Raw genomic sequence first — 15,153 nt, 5'->3', positions numbered from 1 at the left:
AGCAGGAGATCCTGTGCAGAATATACACCCCTGCATATTTTTTATTCACCTTCCGGTTTGAGCAGGGGATCCCATGCAGAATCTACACCCCTGGTACAAACAAATCATTTTATTTTAAGAAAATTAAACTTGCTCGTCTTAGGTATAAGATGTATAGTTTTGTTCTTAACATTTTTTTTTATTTAGAATTCATTTTCCAGTATGGCTTCGAAACCAAATGATATACACTGTATTAGATCCGTTTCTCAGCCATACTGAAATATAATGTATAGTATCGTTTTATAGACAATTTTCAACGAAAATTAAAATAAAGATCTTGAAATTGATACCAGTTTTGTTAGAACTAACCTTCGACACCTCGGGGCAATTTGTAAAAATTGAAATTGTACTTGTTTGAACATAAAAACAAAGCCTCTAAACATCGCATTTAACTGTGTAACAAAACTGACTTTTATGCTATCTAATTTTCAATGTAAAATTAAAGATGTAAACAAAAATTGTTTTATTTTTGTTGATAAAACTGAAAGAATTTTTATATGAAACATAACATTTATTACCTATGTATATTTTCAGATTGTAGTTAAACTACATTAATACCTAATGCTAATAAGACAGACAGATCTAAAACCTACTCACAATGCCGAAGGGAATTAGCAAAGATGTAAGTATCATAATTGCAAGACTATGTTAATTCAAAATATTATTTCGTCCCAATCCTGATTCATTAACCTTTCATTTTACATTTACGTTAGATTATTTAAAGTATTGCTACTCTTGGCGAAGCTTTTCTAAATTTGGGTCAGTCTAGCTCTTATAGTTTACTTTGCGTGTTAGAATCGTCCTCTCGATGTTAAACTTTGCTTTATAATACTGAAATCAATAAGTACAATTTAGAATTCTTAGCAACGATATAAAATGTACAAAAAGTCTCTGTGATTACATATTACCTTTTTTGATGTCATTTTTGAAATGGTGATTTCTGGGATGATCAGTCCTTTTCCTTATTACTTTTGTATATTATTCCTATACATAAGATGAGACATCTATCCTGTTATATAAAGTAGTAAGATTTTTTTTATGTAGAGAATGATCTGCTCAACAGATATGGTTCTCCTTTACATTGGAGCTACTTATAATTCTTTTTAACTATTTTTGGGAAGGTTACTAACTTACCACCATCCAAAGAGAATTACTTTGAAAAAAATGCCCTCCCTCCCGATATTTTTTAAAATTTTAAAATTTAGAGCCTCTAGTGGTTTTAGGGTCGTAGCCTCTAGTCTATAGTTATAACAAAAATAATTCAGGATCCAGAATATGAGCAGAAAAGGGCGAAGAATAATGAGGCCATCAGAAAGTCCAGAGAAAAGAAAAAGAAAGAGAAAGAGGACGTACAGGTACGTTGGTAGTGAAGCTACTCTATAATTAACTTTGTCTATACGTCCGTCAGTCTTTAATGCAATGGGGAAATGTAATATTCTCGGCTGCTACTCATGATAGATGACTGAATGTTTTTTAGAAGATTCCCTATACCAATGAGCATTAATTATATGATTTTATACTTGGTCCGTTAGTCATGCTAAAGAATAGAGATATTAAACATATACCTTAAAGGTTTCGTGATTTTTTTTTTACAAATCTTTTCCTGATTAATGATAGTGAGCATATGGTTTTTTCTATTTTACGCTAAAATTGATAATTTTGATCATATGATACTAATTAAATTTATTTTTCTTCTCAAAAAAGTTAACCTTTTATTTGCTCTAGTACAAATAAATAAATGAAATAAAAGACAGTAAATTTAAAAAAACTATAGATAGGTAGGTATCTATTTTAGAAACAAGTAAATAAATATAACAAGACAGTCAATTTGATTTTTACAGGGGTGTATATTTTGCCTGGGATTCCCTGATTATGTGGGACAGTGGGGTGGAAAAAGTGAAAAATATGTGAGAGGGGTTAAAATGAAATAATAAAGTGAATCTATCATCAAGTTTACACAATTTTCAACAGAGAAAGGAAAAGAAAATCTACCCAAACTTTTTTAATAATGAATGACTATAAAAGCTAATATGAAAACAAAACTAGGTAGGTAGGTGGTGAGGAAATTAAATATTTATTTTTTACATCAGAAAAAAAAGGAATCTTGCGCAGAATACACTTATGACTTCTTAATAAACAACTACATTTTAATTTTTAGGAGCAAGTGAACAAATTAAAACAAGAAAACAGTCAAATTGAAGGACAGATCTTATCAATGCAAGGACAAATTGACGTATTAAAAGGTATTTTTTTTAGTAGTAATGCTATGGGGGATATTATATTTCTTTGCTGGATATTTGGTTTTGTTAGCTAAAATCATTTATTTGCTTAGCTTTATTAATCTACTTAATATAAAAAAAATCCAAGTCTATTTTTTACTTAAGGAGGTTTTAAAAGTAATTTTTTTTAGAAAAATGGATTTGAAACACTTAAAAGGGTTTCCAAATTATAAAATTTTAACATTAGGTAATTTTAATCAAGGTATAAAAGAAATTTCTCAATATATTTTTAGCTAGGTACCCCGGGAGCCGGAGTTGGTAGCTTAACATATGTGTAAATGCTTGTCCGAATTGGAAATATTTTTATAATTTAGATTTTCTTTATTTCAGAGGTAATAAAGCAACATGCAGCAAAGAAAGGACCAAGTCAAGAGGAAAGCACTTTATTATTTATATCATTACAACGCGTCATACAAAAGAAGTTAAAGGTTTATCAATCTACTTTGTTTGGCAAAAAATAATAATAAGTTAGAAGAATGCCTGTGCATCAAAAACAGGTGCAACTCATAAACTGTTACAATTCCTAGACAAAGATTGTGCAATCAAAAGAAAGGGTTGGTTTTTATTACGGGTCTGAGGTAGAGGACTTATTCTAGCCTTGAGCTGAAATTTGGTTGTTCACTCCAAGAGCATCTCACCCTAACGACATACATGTAATTGTACAGAATTTATGCCTTCCTATTTCAGTATCACAAAATTGACTAAAGATTACCTACCTAGACATTTAATTTTAAATGAACACCAGAAAAAAATAAGATTCAATTTTACCTGCTTCAGTTTAAGGATTTTTATTCAAACCATCATTTAAATTTGTAATGTTCTGGGCCTTTTATGGGCCAAAGCATACCTCCTACTCTTACTTTTAATGAATTTTGTTGAATAAATCAAGTTGATTAATTTTAACATCTTTAATATGACACAAATTCATACTTAATAAAGTGCTGTTGCGTGTAGGGTGCAACTGCAAGTATCCAACAGCCACAACAACCTGTTCCAGTACAACAACAACAACAATTTGTAACTATAGATGTGTCGAATTTAGCCCCAAATCAACTCTTTGATTTACCAGATGTTGCAAATCAAGAGTTGCCAGATAACTTTCTAGATGAAGATTCTTAAAATCCCAATATTATTTTAAAAATGTTATTTTGTGAGTCATCATATTTTAAGAATAGTCACGGCGGTGGATAATCTTCGAACTGTCCCCCCCACCCCACCCACCCCGGTAATTATGGGAAATAAACAGTCCTTCTGCACAGTCATTAGGAATTTTTTGAATATAGTACACAATGAATAATGAATATAGATATTCGTTGATATTGATCATGAGTTCTTTTGAGATTAGATTTTATGTAGCTGTTTTCACTACCCCATAAATCTTACCCCTATTATAGTGTTGAATAGTTTCAATAAAAAAAAAACTTCAAATATTAAATGATTAACATTTCGGAATGTCATAATGTGTAAAAATTCTACCTATTCATTATTTTTTATCGTTATTTTTCTTTAAAAATGCATTAACAAATAACTAAGAATACCTATATTAATACCTTTTGTAATCAATTTAAAATCTATCTCATTTTCTTTGTGTGTATTATTTAGTAATGTAGTAAAGTACTTATCATGTTTTTCTTTAAGAAATTAAGTAGGTTCGTACGAAAAAATTTGAAAGTCATATATTTATCCTGTTTATAAAACAATATTTGTTTAAATTCTGTGGGTCTACTCTAAAAGACCATGTGAAAATGATTTTACTAATGTAATTTTTTTTGTAAAAGGGAGAGAGGTAGGTTGTGCTAAAATTCCGTAATGGTGTAAGTTTTAAGGCTTAAAAACAGTAGTTGAACGATAAAATTTATGTTAACTTAAAAAAAGTTGTCTAGGTATAGTTCTTTTCAACAAGGAATATTAACGTTCTACTGTTTTTAAGCCTTATAACTCACATCTTCACGGAATTTCAGCACAACCTACCTCCCCCTTTATTTAAAATTCTCAAAGTAAACTGTTCTTTCTTAGTTTTGTAAATATTTACCTAGGTATGTGATTTATGAATATTTAGATTTCTTCAATATAATGTATGAATATTATTATGCCTGAACTTCTGACATGTTTTACATCATCAAAAAGCACCCCTGCTCTTTCATGTGCTATTGTTGTTCGAATATGGAAAACAAGTCGGATGTAATAACATGCGGAAGGGAATGCACACTTTTCAGTTAAAAAAAATAGATGTATAACTTAAAAATTTTTTTCTTCTTCTTTATTATGATATGTAAAAGGTTTCGAAGATATTTCAGACTGATTTTTTTGTATAAATGAAAGTTTATCATTTTTATGAGAGTTTCAATTTTTCAGAAATTTTATAGTAAAAATGGGAAGACATAAAAATAGTTCTACCTCACCTATAGTAAGTTTTATATTTTTCATTAAAGCAAGGCTTTTCTGCTAATAATATGTTTTTGTTTAGACAATATGATTAAATGTTAATTTTTACACGTAGCACTAGAAAGATTAACATTATTGGATGTTTTCATTGGAGGATTTTTTCTCAATAGTTTTTACCTAGTTCGAAGATTTTTCTGTCAATATTTTCAAAAAACATTGAAAAAATACGTTGAAACTTAGGTACCTAATCTTTCTGGAAATCGCTAAAACTTCCTAATGCGTGTCAACATTAAAAAGAAAAAAACACATTTAAAACCTTCCTAATCTTCAAGAGAATCGCTAAAACTTCCTACTGCTGGGGTAAAAAAAAAATTCGGCCACGTTTTGTAATATCATTTTCTTATTCGTTGGTTGAACATCTTTGGCGACTGAAATAAATTTTGCTTGGTTGGTTCATAAAGTTAAGTGTCCAAACGTTTCAACCATTAATTGTTATCTACAGAGTTGTAATTTGTTTTATAATCCTTGAGAATGAACATTAATTTATCGGCCATTATCTTATCCCTTTAAATCCCTATATTGTTCCAATCCATGTTCATAGGACTGTGAAAAAGAGAGAGAAATCAAGAATAAAAGAGTCCAAGAATGTCGGAAAAAGAAAAAATATTTAAAGGTAAGAAAAAGAACACTGTATGTTTGATACATAAATACTGATGAATACTGATGTGAATTCTTAAAAAAACTTTTGCCTCAATAAAATTTTAGTGAGGCAAAATTATCCCCTCTAAATTTTTAGCGAGCCTCACTGATTTTAGTGAGGCAAATTTTTTTTTTAAATTAACCTCTGATTAAGTAGTGCTTTTCTACAAACATCTAGCACTGGAAATCCCAAACCCCCTTTATTTTTGAGTAAAGAATTGGATCATGGAAAGAAAACGAAGTAGTGGATTTCATCGTATTTTCACAGTACCTCTTCTCCTAAGTCTAGCCCCTATATATTTCTATACCTGCGATGCCTCAATCCTGTGTGTTACCCAGTACCCAATATAACTTAACCTAACCTAAAGTGTTTAAGACCTACCCCCCCACCATTACTAATTAGATTAAAAATAAAGTGGGGTTTCTATGCTCCACAAGGCATTGCTAGGTAAGTTAATATTTATAGAGAATTGTAGGAGTCCTACTTAGTTTAATTTTCTCTAATGTTAGGCAAAGATGGAACTTTTTAGATTGACGTGATTAATAATAATTTATCTTTTTCTTTTTTAAGATTGAAATAGAGAGGTTAATTAAAGAAAAGAGACAACTGGAAAAAGATATTGAAATTGTTAAAGCCAGAAATCAAGTCACAGAAGGTAAAAAAGCTTTATTTTGGGGTGTAATGGGGTGTTATGCAGACTTTTCTATACTATTTAAGTTTAAATAATGACTTCTTTAAGGTTCCACCCTTCATCTCAACTTCCTTATTATTAGGTTGTCTATTGGTTAAGTTAATACCAGGGAAATAAATGGGTAGTTTCACGAACTGTATTTGGACTAAAATTTTTCAATTATAAAACTTAAATAATGTTATTAAGTTATGTTTTCGAAAGAATTTTAAATTCAAATCATACCTATAGGTAGCTTAAAAAAAGACTTGAAAATCATACTTATGTGATTTAAGCAATTTTGGCTTATGACTTATTTTTACAAAATCAGCATTAATAATGAGATCATTGTAGCCTATTAAATGTGTGTTATTTTTCGCTTTATGAAATACTTTTTTTTTTGGGGGGGGGGGGGTATTTTTCATTTTTTTGTTGGGTTGGGGGTGTCCAACCCCCCAAGAAAATAGCTTAAAACCATCACAGGCCCAGTAGGTATATTCTTTGAAGTGTAGAGCCCAATCGGTTCAGTGGTTACTGAGATCTTAAGCATCAGACAGACGGACAGACAAACAGACAGATCGTACTACTTTGTATTATAGATGGTTTCCTTGTAATTTATGCATACATTTTTTAAAAAGAATTGGTAACTTTCACTATCATAAATTGAAACATTTATGGATAAAAGTCAAATCCACCTTGTAAAAGTTAATATTTTTTTTTTTGAATATTCCATTAATTTCTTAACCTATGTATAAAATATTCTACAATAAATATTAAAGTATCACTATTCCAAATACCTTAACTCGATATCGATGTTAATTTTTTATCTATTGAAGAGTTTATTGCAATGATGTGTAATGGAACACCATCTGAAGAACAAAATATACAGAATTCATCTACATCAATACTCGATTTCTTAGAGCTTTGATATGACATATATATATTAATTTTTTATTAAATATGTAAACTTCAATGTACAAGTTTGAACTGTCAAAAACTTTCAAGAGCTTTAATAACAGAAATAAAGAATTAAATGGGAAGAGGGTTTTTCATAATGTGCGACATAAACCTTTATTCTGTTTCTTAGATCTTAAATAGCATACAGTAGATTTAAATAAAGAAGAATTTGGATTGTCAAAATATATTTTTTAATTATTTTACATTGAAAATTAGAACAGAAATACTCCAGCAAAACAATAATGAATGTAAACTACACAATCACATATACATCTGATGCTTACGGATAATTTTCTTGCCATATTTGATTTATAAAAACTATTATTGTATATTATTGCATTTGATTTTAAGTGTGATTTATGGTATATGTAAAATCGATAATGATATCTCAATTTTTATTATGAATTTTATTGTAAAGCTGAATAAGTACTGATTAACTTTTGCATTTATGTATTGTAAAGAAACTTGATTTTAAGTTATTTTTTCCTTAACCAGTGATTAAAAAGTCTAATGTGATAATACGCCTAATGTCTTCCCAAGAGCTGTTAATAAAAATACATTTTTATGTAATGTAAAATTCAAGTAAAATTTTCTGATCTAGTGTAACATACATAAAAGTCTGTTTTGTTGACAACCTTGATATTTTATAAATAACTAAGGGCTCAGAGCAGCCACAACCTCAATTGCCGATCTGATTTTAGAAATTCTGAGCCAAAGCCGCTAAAATTTTCAAAAATGGAAATTCCACAGTTGAGGCGCCATTTTTTCGTACCTTTCTCGGCAATTTGCACTGGAATTGGGTGGCTGCCGAGCCCTTCTAATTAATGAAATTAAAAGACAATTTACAAATATGTATCTTTTTCAGATATTTTATATATATTACAAACAATTCAACCCATATCTACTCTTTAAATGTCTAAAATGGGAAGAAAACAAATTAAGGTAAGCTAACTAACTAACCTTTTAACTAGTAAATTTAAAGAAATAAGCAAGATTGTTAAAAACTTCTTAGAGTTTGTAAAAGACATTCAAAATCAGTAAAATATTAAACTTTTTATCGTAGAACGCTTGTAATATTATTTCATTCATACAAAAATAATCGATGATATTCTTTATAATGTTTGAGTACGATAAAAAGATTTTAATAACACATACATGTGTTGATATATTATTATGCATCTACCAGCGTTGTGGAGCCGGGGCAGCGCAGCCGCCATATTTTGCCGGAGCCGTTATTTTCGATCAAAAACGGCTCTGGCTCCGGGTTAGCTAAAAAAGAGATTTTTTACTTATTACAATTTGGTAACTCTGTTGTGTCGTGTGTAAAGGCCCGTTTTAAGTTTTCAAGTCCATTTTTATCGAAAATTGAACCTTCAAACATTCAAAAGTAAAAAATAGACTTGGCAAAAAAATATGTTGATTTTCCTCGGAGCCACACCAAAATCAAACGGCTCCGCAACGCTGGCATCTCATTGTTTTTTAGTATTTATCTTTTTTTCGTAGATTTTTCAAATTTTATAAAGGGGGGGGGGGCGAAAGTGACACTTTTTGAAACCAAAAATAAAAGTCAACAAAGGAACTCAACTAAAAAAAGAGTTACAGGTCTGAGATTTTGCATGGCAGTTGCTTTATAGGGGTACAATATGGAACTGTGAAGAAACGGCGGCGCAACCGCCGAAAACCGCCGTTTCCCAGACCTGTAACTCTTTTTTTAGTTGAGTTCCTTTGTTGACTTTTATTTTTGGTTTTTAAAAAGTGTCACTTTCGCCCCCCCCCCCCCCCTTTAAAGTTTGTTCGGCGTAACTCCTCTATAAATTGTATATATTCCCATGTAGGATGAGAGCACACGAAAAGAAAGAGGACAAACGGCTGTCAGAAAATTTAGATCAAAACAATCACAAAGATTTTTGGAACTACAGGTTCTCTTCTTATTTTAAGATGAAAAAAAAGAATGAGATCATCCATAACAGCGAACCATATCAATTCAGACTTTATCAAATATAGAGTAGCTTATTATATTAAAGTAACAAAATGTAAATTAATTTAGAAAACATGGTCATAATGACAGGGAAAATTTATCTTTAATTTTGGTTGCTACTATGGTCTTCATTATTTGTCAGTTCGTTCCTCCAGTATGATTGGAGGGGATGGGGGTTTTCGTTATGCGAGAATCTCTCACAAAATCTACGTATATATCCAGTAAAATATTATTTAGAGGACCAAACAAAGTTCTGTACAAATATGTCGTAAAATTGCATCATATAGATTCGACATAATAACATATTAGTCACAATTAAAGAGATGCTTCGCCTATAACATTGTAAATTATTGTCTTTACAACCATCTTTGAAAACTCTAGTTATTAGGATAATTCTAAAATTAAACGTTTGGATTTACTTAAGTAAGTTAGTAATGAATAATTTTGCGGCGAATTCTAAATTGTACAGCTTGTACCAACAAAGAAATTAATTCGGGGGGAAATCACAAAACCTTTATGTGTTTTTCAGCTGTCGTTGGGGGGCAACACATCGTTAAATTGATGACCTCTCCTTTTTCTCCAAATGCCATGACTTCACACAACCCACCTTGACAATAAAATAACGAGTAAAAACGCCGCTGATTTTTCATCACTATTCCTATAAACAAATCTTAACTCTCCTGGGTGCTACCAGTTTTACCACTAGCAAAAATACAGCCACTGTGTTTTTGACAAAAAGTGGGTGTGTTTTTGTCAATTTAGTTTTTAGCTGTATATTTGGCAATATTTATTTATCCACTGTCAAAATTGCATCATTACTACTGTCATAAACACAGTTTTACTGTCATTAAAACTGTGCTTATGACAGTCAAATAACTGTGTTTATGACAGTACTGTATCTGCTAGTGGTAAATCTGCCATGTACCCAACTCAACAACAAAAAACATATTTCAGGAGAGTATACTTGAATTAAAGAAGGAAAAGAAAGAACTGGAGGATGATATCAAAATTATTAGAGCAAGAAATGAACAAATGGAAGGTGCCTATTTAAATTTAATCAAATTTAGCGTAGCAACCCTATAATCATTATATAAAAGGTCTTATTTAGGTATAATGGTTTTGTAGCTTTGAAAAGTGCAATTTAGATTTTTTGGAATATTGATTCTTAGGAACAAAGCATTGAGGGGGGGGGGGGGTATATTATTTGCATAAAACCATTTCCGATCTAGCGGCATTTGTTTCAGGGAAAATAATCATTATTGATACATTTTATAATCAGCTGTAAATTGATTAAATGGAATTGTATGGTTTCTTTCATATTGTTGTTAGTATTCTATAAACTTTATCCTAAATAGAATGACTTCAAATGATAATAGTTATTTATCGCATTGTATTATAAACATCTTTCCGCGGATAAAATTATAAGATTAAAACCAGTTTTTTTAGCCCCGATTTGCCGAAGGCACGGGCTAAAAAAACTGGTTTTAATCTTATGATTGTACATTTTTATATTAGTAGAAAATGATACTATGCTAGACATAGTTTTTTTTCTCGAATGAATGAGAACCGGTTCTAATCCACTGGATATAAATCGGTTTCGAATGAATACGAGAAAAGTATTTATTTATGTGGTGTACCAATGCAACAAGGACCTACAAGTCTGTAAGAAGCGCAACAATAACAATTTATTAACATTTAAAAGAGTAATTTACAGCAATTGTTATGTAGTAAGATTATCTTTTGTTAAGAAGATATGTAATGTTTAAAAGCAAAATTACGTATGAAAAAGCAAAAGAGAAAATTTTGATACTTATTTTAGGTTATAAGTGGTAATTTTTTTTGCATATTTTCAGTAAAGTTTGATGTAAACTTTTTCTTATTTAGAATAGCTTGACCAAAAAAAGAGCATTTGACTAAAAGGTAACACCCAACGTTACAGAAAATACGCGAAAAAAATAACCCCCTTATGTTAGGATTAATTTATATTAAGGGTAAGTGGGTTAAATAAAACAATACTTTTAAAAAACTTACTGTATAATTATAATTTGCTCACAATTGCTGCACTACTTAAGGGTATAATCGTTACTTTCCTTGTTAAAAGCGAAGCTTTTCTATAATTAGGGTCGGTTAGCTCTTTTCGTTAATTTTAACAGGTTAAAATTGTCCTATCGATTTTAAATTTTGCACGCTGATTCTTAAAACAGTAAGGTACGACTTAGAAAGCGTAGCAACATTATAATCGTTGCCAGAAAGTCCGTACGTCCATTTAAAACAAGCAGTTTACAACAAATTGTTGTATGTTAAAATTATCCTATTCTTCTGATTTTTTGAAAACTGATTCCTATTACAACAAGGTACAATGTTATAATCAAAGCTTCTTTATAATCAAGTCCTAAAAACGTCAGTATGTCCTTAAACAGTATTGTGTATTTAATCAGTTTTGCAACTAATTTACTTACAATTTTGTATATACTTAATATTAAGTTTATTCAGTTCCGACACTCTACAAGTGTTAATGTTCGTTTGTCTTTCAATTTCAGAGCTTCGCTTTTATGGATGTTGTAATCCTTGTTTTTCTAGAAATTATCAAAATGCTGTGTGGAAGTGTACAACATGAAGAAGATATTCCTGCTCCTCTAGTTGAGAATGAAGAAACGTCTACTACTTCTTATGTTGTGCATCCTAGCACCACCCATAATGTAGCCACCACCACTACTACAGGCATAGACAATTATAGATCACTCACTAGAAAAGGTGGTGGGGGATTGCTACAATATTCTGCCTTTTTCTACTGTTTCCTCAAAATATTTGCGGAAGATTAATTTATTCTTTACTCCAAGGCATAGACAACTATATTTTTATTGGTTCCTTTAAATATTTTAATCAATACAATATAAGCATAGACTGGTTAAACTTGTAGCAAGAATAGTTTAGGTAAGTCATTATTGGGGCTAGGTTTAGAAATGAAGGAACTGGTTTGAGAGAAAAATAAGTGTTTTATAATTTGTTCCTTGTCCCTGAGCAGTTTAAGTTAAATGACCACTTATCTCTAGTTGTCTAAATCCGCGACCGTGACTCAACACGTAGCGCATACGCTCGTCGTCGGGGAGGTGATATGTTCGAATCTCGGCTTAACACCGCGTCATAACTAAAGACGTTAAAAACGTTCCTACCGCTACTATGTCAAATGCACATGCCTTGGCCAATAACAGGCATAACTTATTAACATGCAAAGTTAGGACTTCTCAGACGAAGGTCGTGCAATGTTGGTTGTCTGATAGGTGTTACTTAACCTAATAGCCCGGGTGTTTGGACAGAAAAGGAGACATTAGGATCCCATTAGTTGTCCTGGGTTGTTGAACCAGTCGTTTGAGTGTCATGAACAGCATCCCCGCCCGTATGGTGTTATTGATGTTGCAATCTCTAGTTGTCTTTGATCCAGGTGAATACCATTATGTCCAGCAACAGATGGGGAATGAAGCTGCAGTAAGTTACTCTGATCCTGTACATTATTATCAATGATTACCAGGGATATTAAGGGATAAGACAATAGACGACATATTGATGTATTTTTTTTTTAATTTCCCCCTCTGTAGTTAGAAGGTAATGGTTGAAAAGTTCAAACACTACTAGTTTGGAAACAACCAATCAAAATTCAATAAAAGTACTTCAATTTTTTAAGCCTAGGAATAAAAGAACGTGGTTATAAAACTTGTGAAACAAGATTATTTTACAGTTAAATTACCCTTCTTCCCTGGTGATACCATTTGCTTTTATATTCATAACAACTACCTAGTCCAACTGAGTGTGATTTTTAAATTAAATTTATACCTACATTTTTAAAAAAGTTTATGTGTTTCTCAATGTGCCTTATTATACAAAACATATCTTTTCAAACATTTATGCATTTATAAAAAAAATCCTGTGATTTAATTATGAAAAATATTATATATTTATTAAAGTCTTCCTCTTATGTACTTATAAACAGTCTTTGAAAAGCTTTTTAAATAATAGACAAAAAAGGGCATATACCTAACATTTCAGCATGCACATTTTTTTTTAAATTCAATAAATTTCCTATCCTTATACTAAAGTAACAGGATGTCTGTGTGTTTGTACCGAAGGATCTCACTAACTGCTGAACCGATCGGGTACAGGGTAGCTTCTCATAGGTCCCGGAAGGTTTATAACTATTTTCTTGGGGGGTGGGACACCCCCAACCCCCCCAAAAAAAATAAAAAGTCCCCCCCCAAAAAAAAATTTATTTTTTATTTTTTTAACTAAAATTAAAAATTTTTAGCCCCCCCCCCCAAAAAAAAAATTTTCTTTTACTTTTTCTTTTAAAATATAAAATAGGAAATTAAATTATCAAATTCGACTTTCTCCTCCTCAAGTGCCCCTAGAGGCCTCTAGGGGCGTAGACGCTAGTAAATCATAAACAACGAACTCATACCTAGTGTAATATGCCCTATTATTTTGTCTTTTACAAAATCTTGTTAATACCTCAATTTTATAAAAATTAAATATACGAGTCATAAATTTATAATACTCAAACTAGTCATAAAACACATGACAATTGTGCCTTTTACACGTAACAGAGCTTATAGTAACGACAATCAAAACGTAAATTGAGACAAAAGGGACTATTTATAAAGAGGATTTAAAGTGTTTGGCAAATGTAGAGTAAAATGATGTATTGAAAAGTTTTGAGACTGTTACTTTGTAAAAACTAACCACAGGGGTGTAAATTCTGCATGGGATCCCCTGCAGGGGGGAGAAATAAAAAAAATATGTGAAATGTGGAAACTTAAAGAATACTTAAAACATTTGTGGGAAGGGAGAAAAATTAATGAAACAAAGAGTAGGTACCTACTTAAAATACAATTGCTGCTACGAAAAAAAAGTTATCTTGTGCAGAATTACACCCCTTATAAACTTTTCTATTATTAGTGTTCTTTCGACTTCAACATAGCATTTGACAAAGTATTAACTGCAATAAAGTTGCCAAATACTTTAAATTTTCTTAATGAATTGTCCCCATAAAATAGTTTATATTTTGCTTAGGTATTCTATTTGACTATTTTTATAAAAATTTCAGACTAAGAATGTTTGAACTAAGTAATATTAGCTCAGAAACAACATGAAAACTTGTTTTAAACCTGTTTCAATAGAAAAAACCTTTTAATTTCAAACACTAATAAGAACCAGTTTTGTACCTGAACTGTGAATGAAAAACCAGTTTTTAAATCGTCATCACCATATTGCCAGTTATCTCTGCTGTATGCATGCTAGTCCCAAAACCAGTTTTCTCTCAGTTATATCAGGAATTTTTATGCTTGATAAATTTCATATTTTATTATTTTATAATCTGTTAGGGAATACCGAGAAGGCTTCTTGAGAAATATACCTAATGTGATTAAGAGATCTTAAGTGTATTAAATGGCAGAGAGAGAGGGGACAATGGGCTGTTTCTTACACTTAGTCCCCAAAGTTTTATAACAACGTTTTCTTATTCGTTGGCTTAACAACTTTGTGGACTTGGCAATCAAATACTGTAGTACATGACTTTAGCATCTAGGGTGTGTTTTTATATTGAGGAAGTACAGGGAAATTAAGTAACCTACCAGGTTATTTCTAATTTGTTTTCATATGAAAATAAGATTAATCATTTCCATCTTACAAATAGACTAAAACCTGCTTCACGAAAATCTTTTGGTTCAGTGATATTCAAGATCTTAATGGACTCACCACATATAACACAAAAGCAAACATAGGTTTATTAAATAAAAGCATAAAACATGAATAAATTGAATGATAGGACAATTACACTATGTGGGAAAAAGAAGCTTTTACTCAAACTGAGGTTAGTTCCTGATTCTGTAAAGTTATTCAGTATTATCTAGAGTGTGTCTGTCCGTTCGTCATACCTCTCTGATGTAATGCATTTGAACCTAAGTTGAGTGAATATTTTTGTCCTGTTCAGTGATTTAAACTAAACTATAGGTATTAGGTAATGCTTATATTGGAGATAATTTCTGTTATCTACCATGCAGTCTTGAAAATATTAAGACTTCAAAATAATTCTCTTGTATTTTGTCATATATGTATGTACTTTTGAAATGTGTCGTATTTTCACAAAATCAGCATG

The 15,153-nt window shown here is 30.8% G+C and overlaps 3 protein-coding genes and 1 long non-coding RNA gene across 7 annotated transcripts in view; all 4 read left to right on the top strand.

The window, feature by feature from the left end:
• The first annotated feature begins 127 nt into the window (after positions 1–127).
• LOC145306654 (uncharacterized) lies at positions 128–4,563 on the top strand. Of its 4 annotated transcripts, none has more exons than XR_013875097.1 (6): positions 128–661; positions 1,305–1,394; positions 2,198–2,282; positions 2,649–2,693; positions 3,274–4,104; positions 4,317–4,563. XR_013875097.1 is itself a non-coding variant. In XM_080148953.1 (5 exons), exons 1-5 carry the CDS (start codon positions 638–640, stop codon positions 3,435–3,437), a joined length of 408 nt encoding a protein of 135 aa, XP_080005079.1. In that variant the 5' UTR covers positions 128–637; the 3' UTR covers positions 3,438–4,563. The 4 variants fall into 4 exon arrangements, 1 of the variants encoding a protein (XP_080005079.1); XR_013875096.1 differs by having other exon boundaries at positions 4,280–4,563; XR_013875095.1 differs by having other exon boundaries at positions 3,274–4,130; positions 4,280–4,563.
• A 97-nt stretch (positions 4,564–4,660) lies between these two features.
• On the top strand, positions 4,661–7,893 carry LOC145306655 (uncharacterized). The gene is made up of 4 exons (XR_013875098.1): positions 4,661–4,725; positions 5,305–5,376; positions 5,974–6,058; positions 6,907–7,893. It is a non-coding gene; the product is annotated as an uncharacterized LOC145306655 (long non-coding RNA).
• Positions 7,894–7,895: 2 nt separating this feature from the next.
• LOC145306653 (uncharacterized) lies at positions 7,896–13,286 on the top strand. The gene is made up of 5 exons (XM_080148952.1): positions 7,896–7,969; positions 8,863–8,946; positions 9,960–10,044; positions 11,586–11,726; positions 12,448–13,286. Exons 1-5 carry the CDS (start codon positions 7,940–7,942, stop codon positions 12,525–12,527), a joined length of 420 nt encoding a protein of 139 aa, XP_080005078.1. The 5' UTR covers positions 7,896–7,939; the 3' UTR covers positions 12,528–13,286.
• A 131-nt stretch (positions 13,287–13,417) lies between these two features.
• LOC145306649 (DGAT1/2-independent enzyme synthesizing storage lipids-like) overlaps positions 13,418–15,153 on the top strand; it is a 28,269-nt gene continuing 26,533 nt past the window's right edge. Inside the window, exons 1-2 of the mRNA XM_080148946.1 lie at positions 13,418–14,331; positions 14,826–14,868. Of these exons, the coding sequence (XP_080005072.1) occupies positions 14,291–14,331; positions 14,826–14,868 (84 nt within the window). The 5' untranslated portion in view covers positions 13,418–14,290. The remainder of the gene's footprint in view (positions 14,332–14,825; positions 14,869–15,153) is intronic.

Source organism: Acartia tonsa, chromosome 14, assembly GCF_053477335.1.
Source record: "Acartia tonsa isolate MP-2025a chromosome 14, ASM5347733v1, whole genome shotgun sequence".
Lineage (NCBI taxonomy): Eukaryota > Metazoa > Arthropoda > Copepoda > Calanoida > Acartiidae > Acartia > Acartia tonsa.
Note: the sequence above shows the minus strand (reverse complement) of the source record. Positions and strands in the feature narration are given on the sequence as shown.

Coding starts and splice junctions, on each gene's coding strand:
- LOC145306653 (XM_080148952.1), top strand. CDS start 7,940: ATGTCTAAAATGGGAAGAAAACAAATTAAG. Junction 7,970..8,862: donor TGGGAAGAAAACAAATTAAG/GTAAGCTAACTA, acceptor ATTCCCATGTAG/GATGAGAGCACACGAAAAGA. Junction 11,727..12,447: donor AGCCACCACCACTACTACAG/GCATAGACAATT, acceptor TCTTTGATCCAG/GTGAATACCATTATGTCCAG.
- LOC145306654 (XM_080148953.1), top strand. CDS start 638: ATGCCGAAGGGAATTAGCAAAGAT. Junction 1,395..2,197: donor AAGAGAAAGAGGACGTACAG/GTACGTTGGTAG, acceptor TTTAATTTTTAG/GAGCAAGTGAACAAATTAAA. Junction 2,694..3,273: donor GAAAGGACCAAGTCAAGAGG/AAAGCACTTTAT, acceptor GTTGCGTGTAGG/GTGCAACTGCAAGTATCCAA.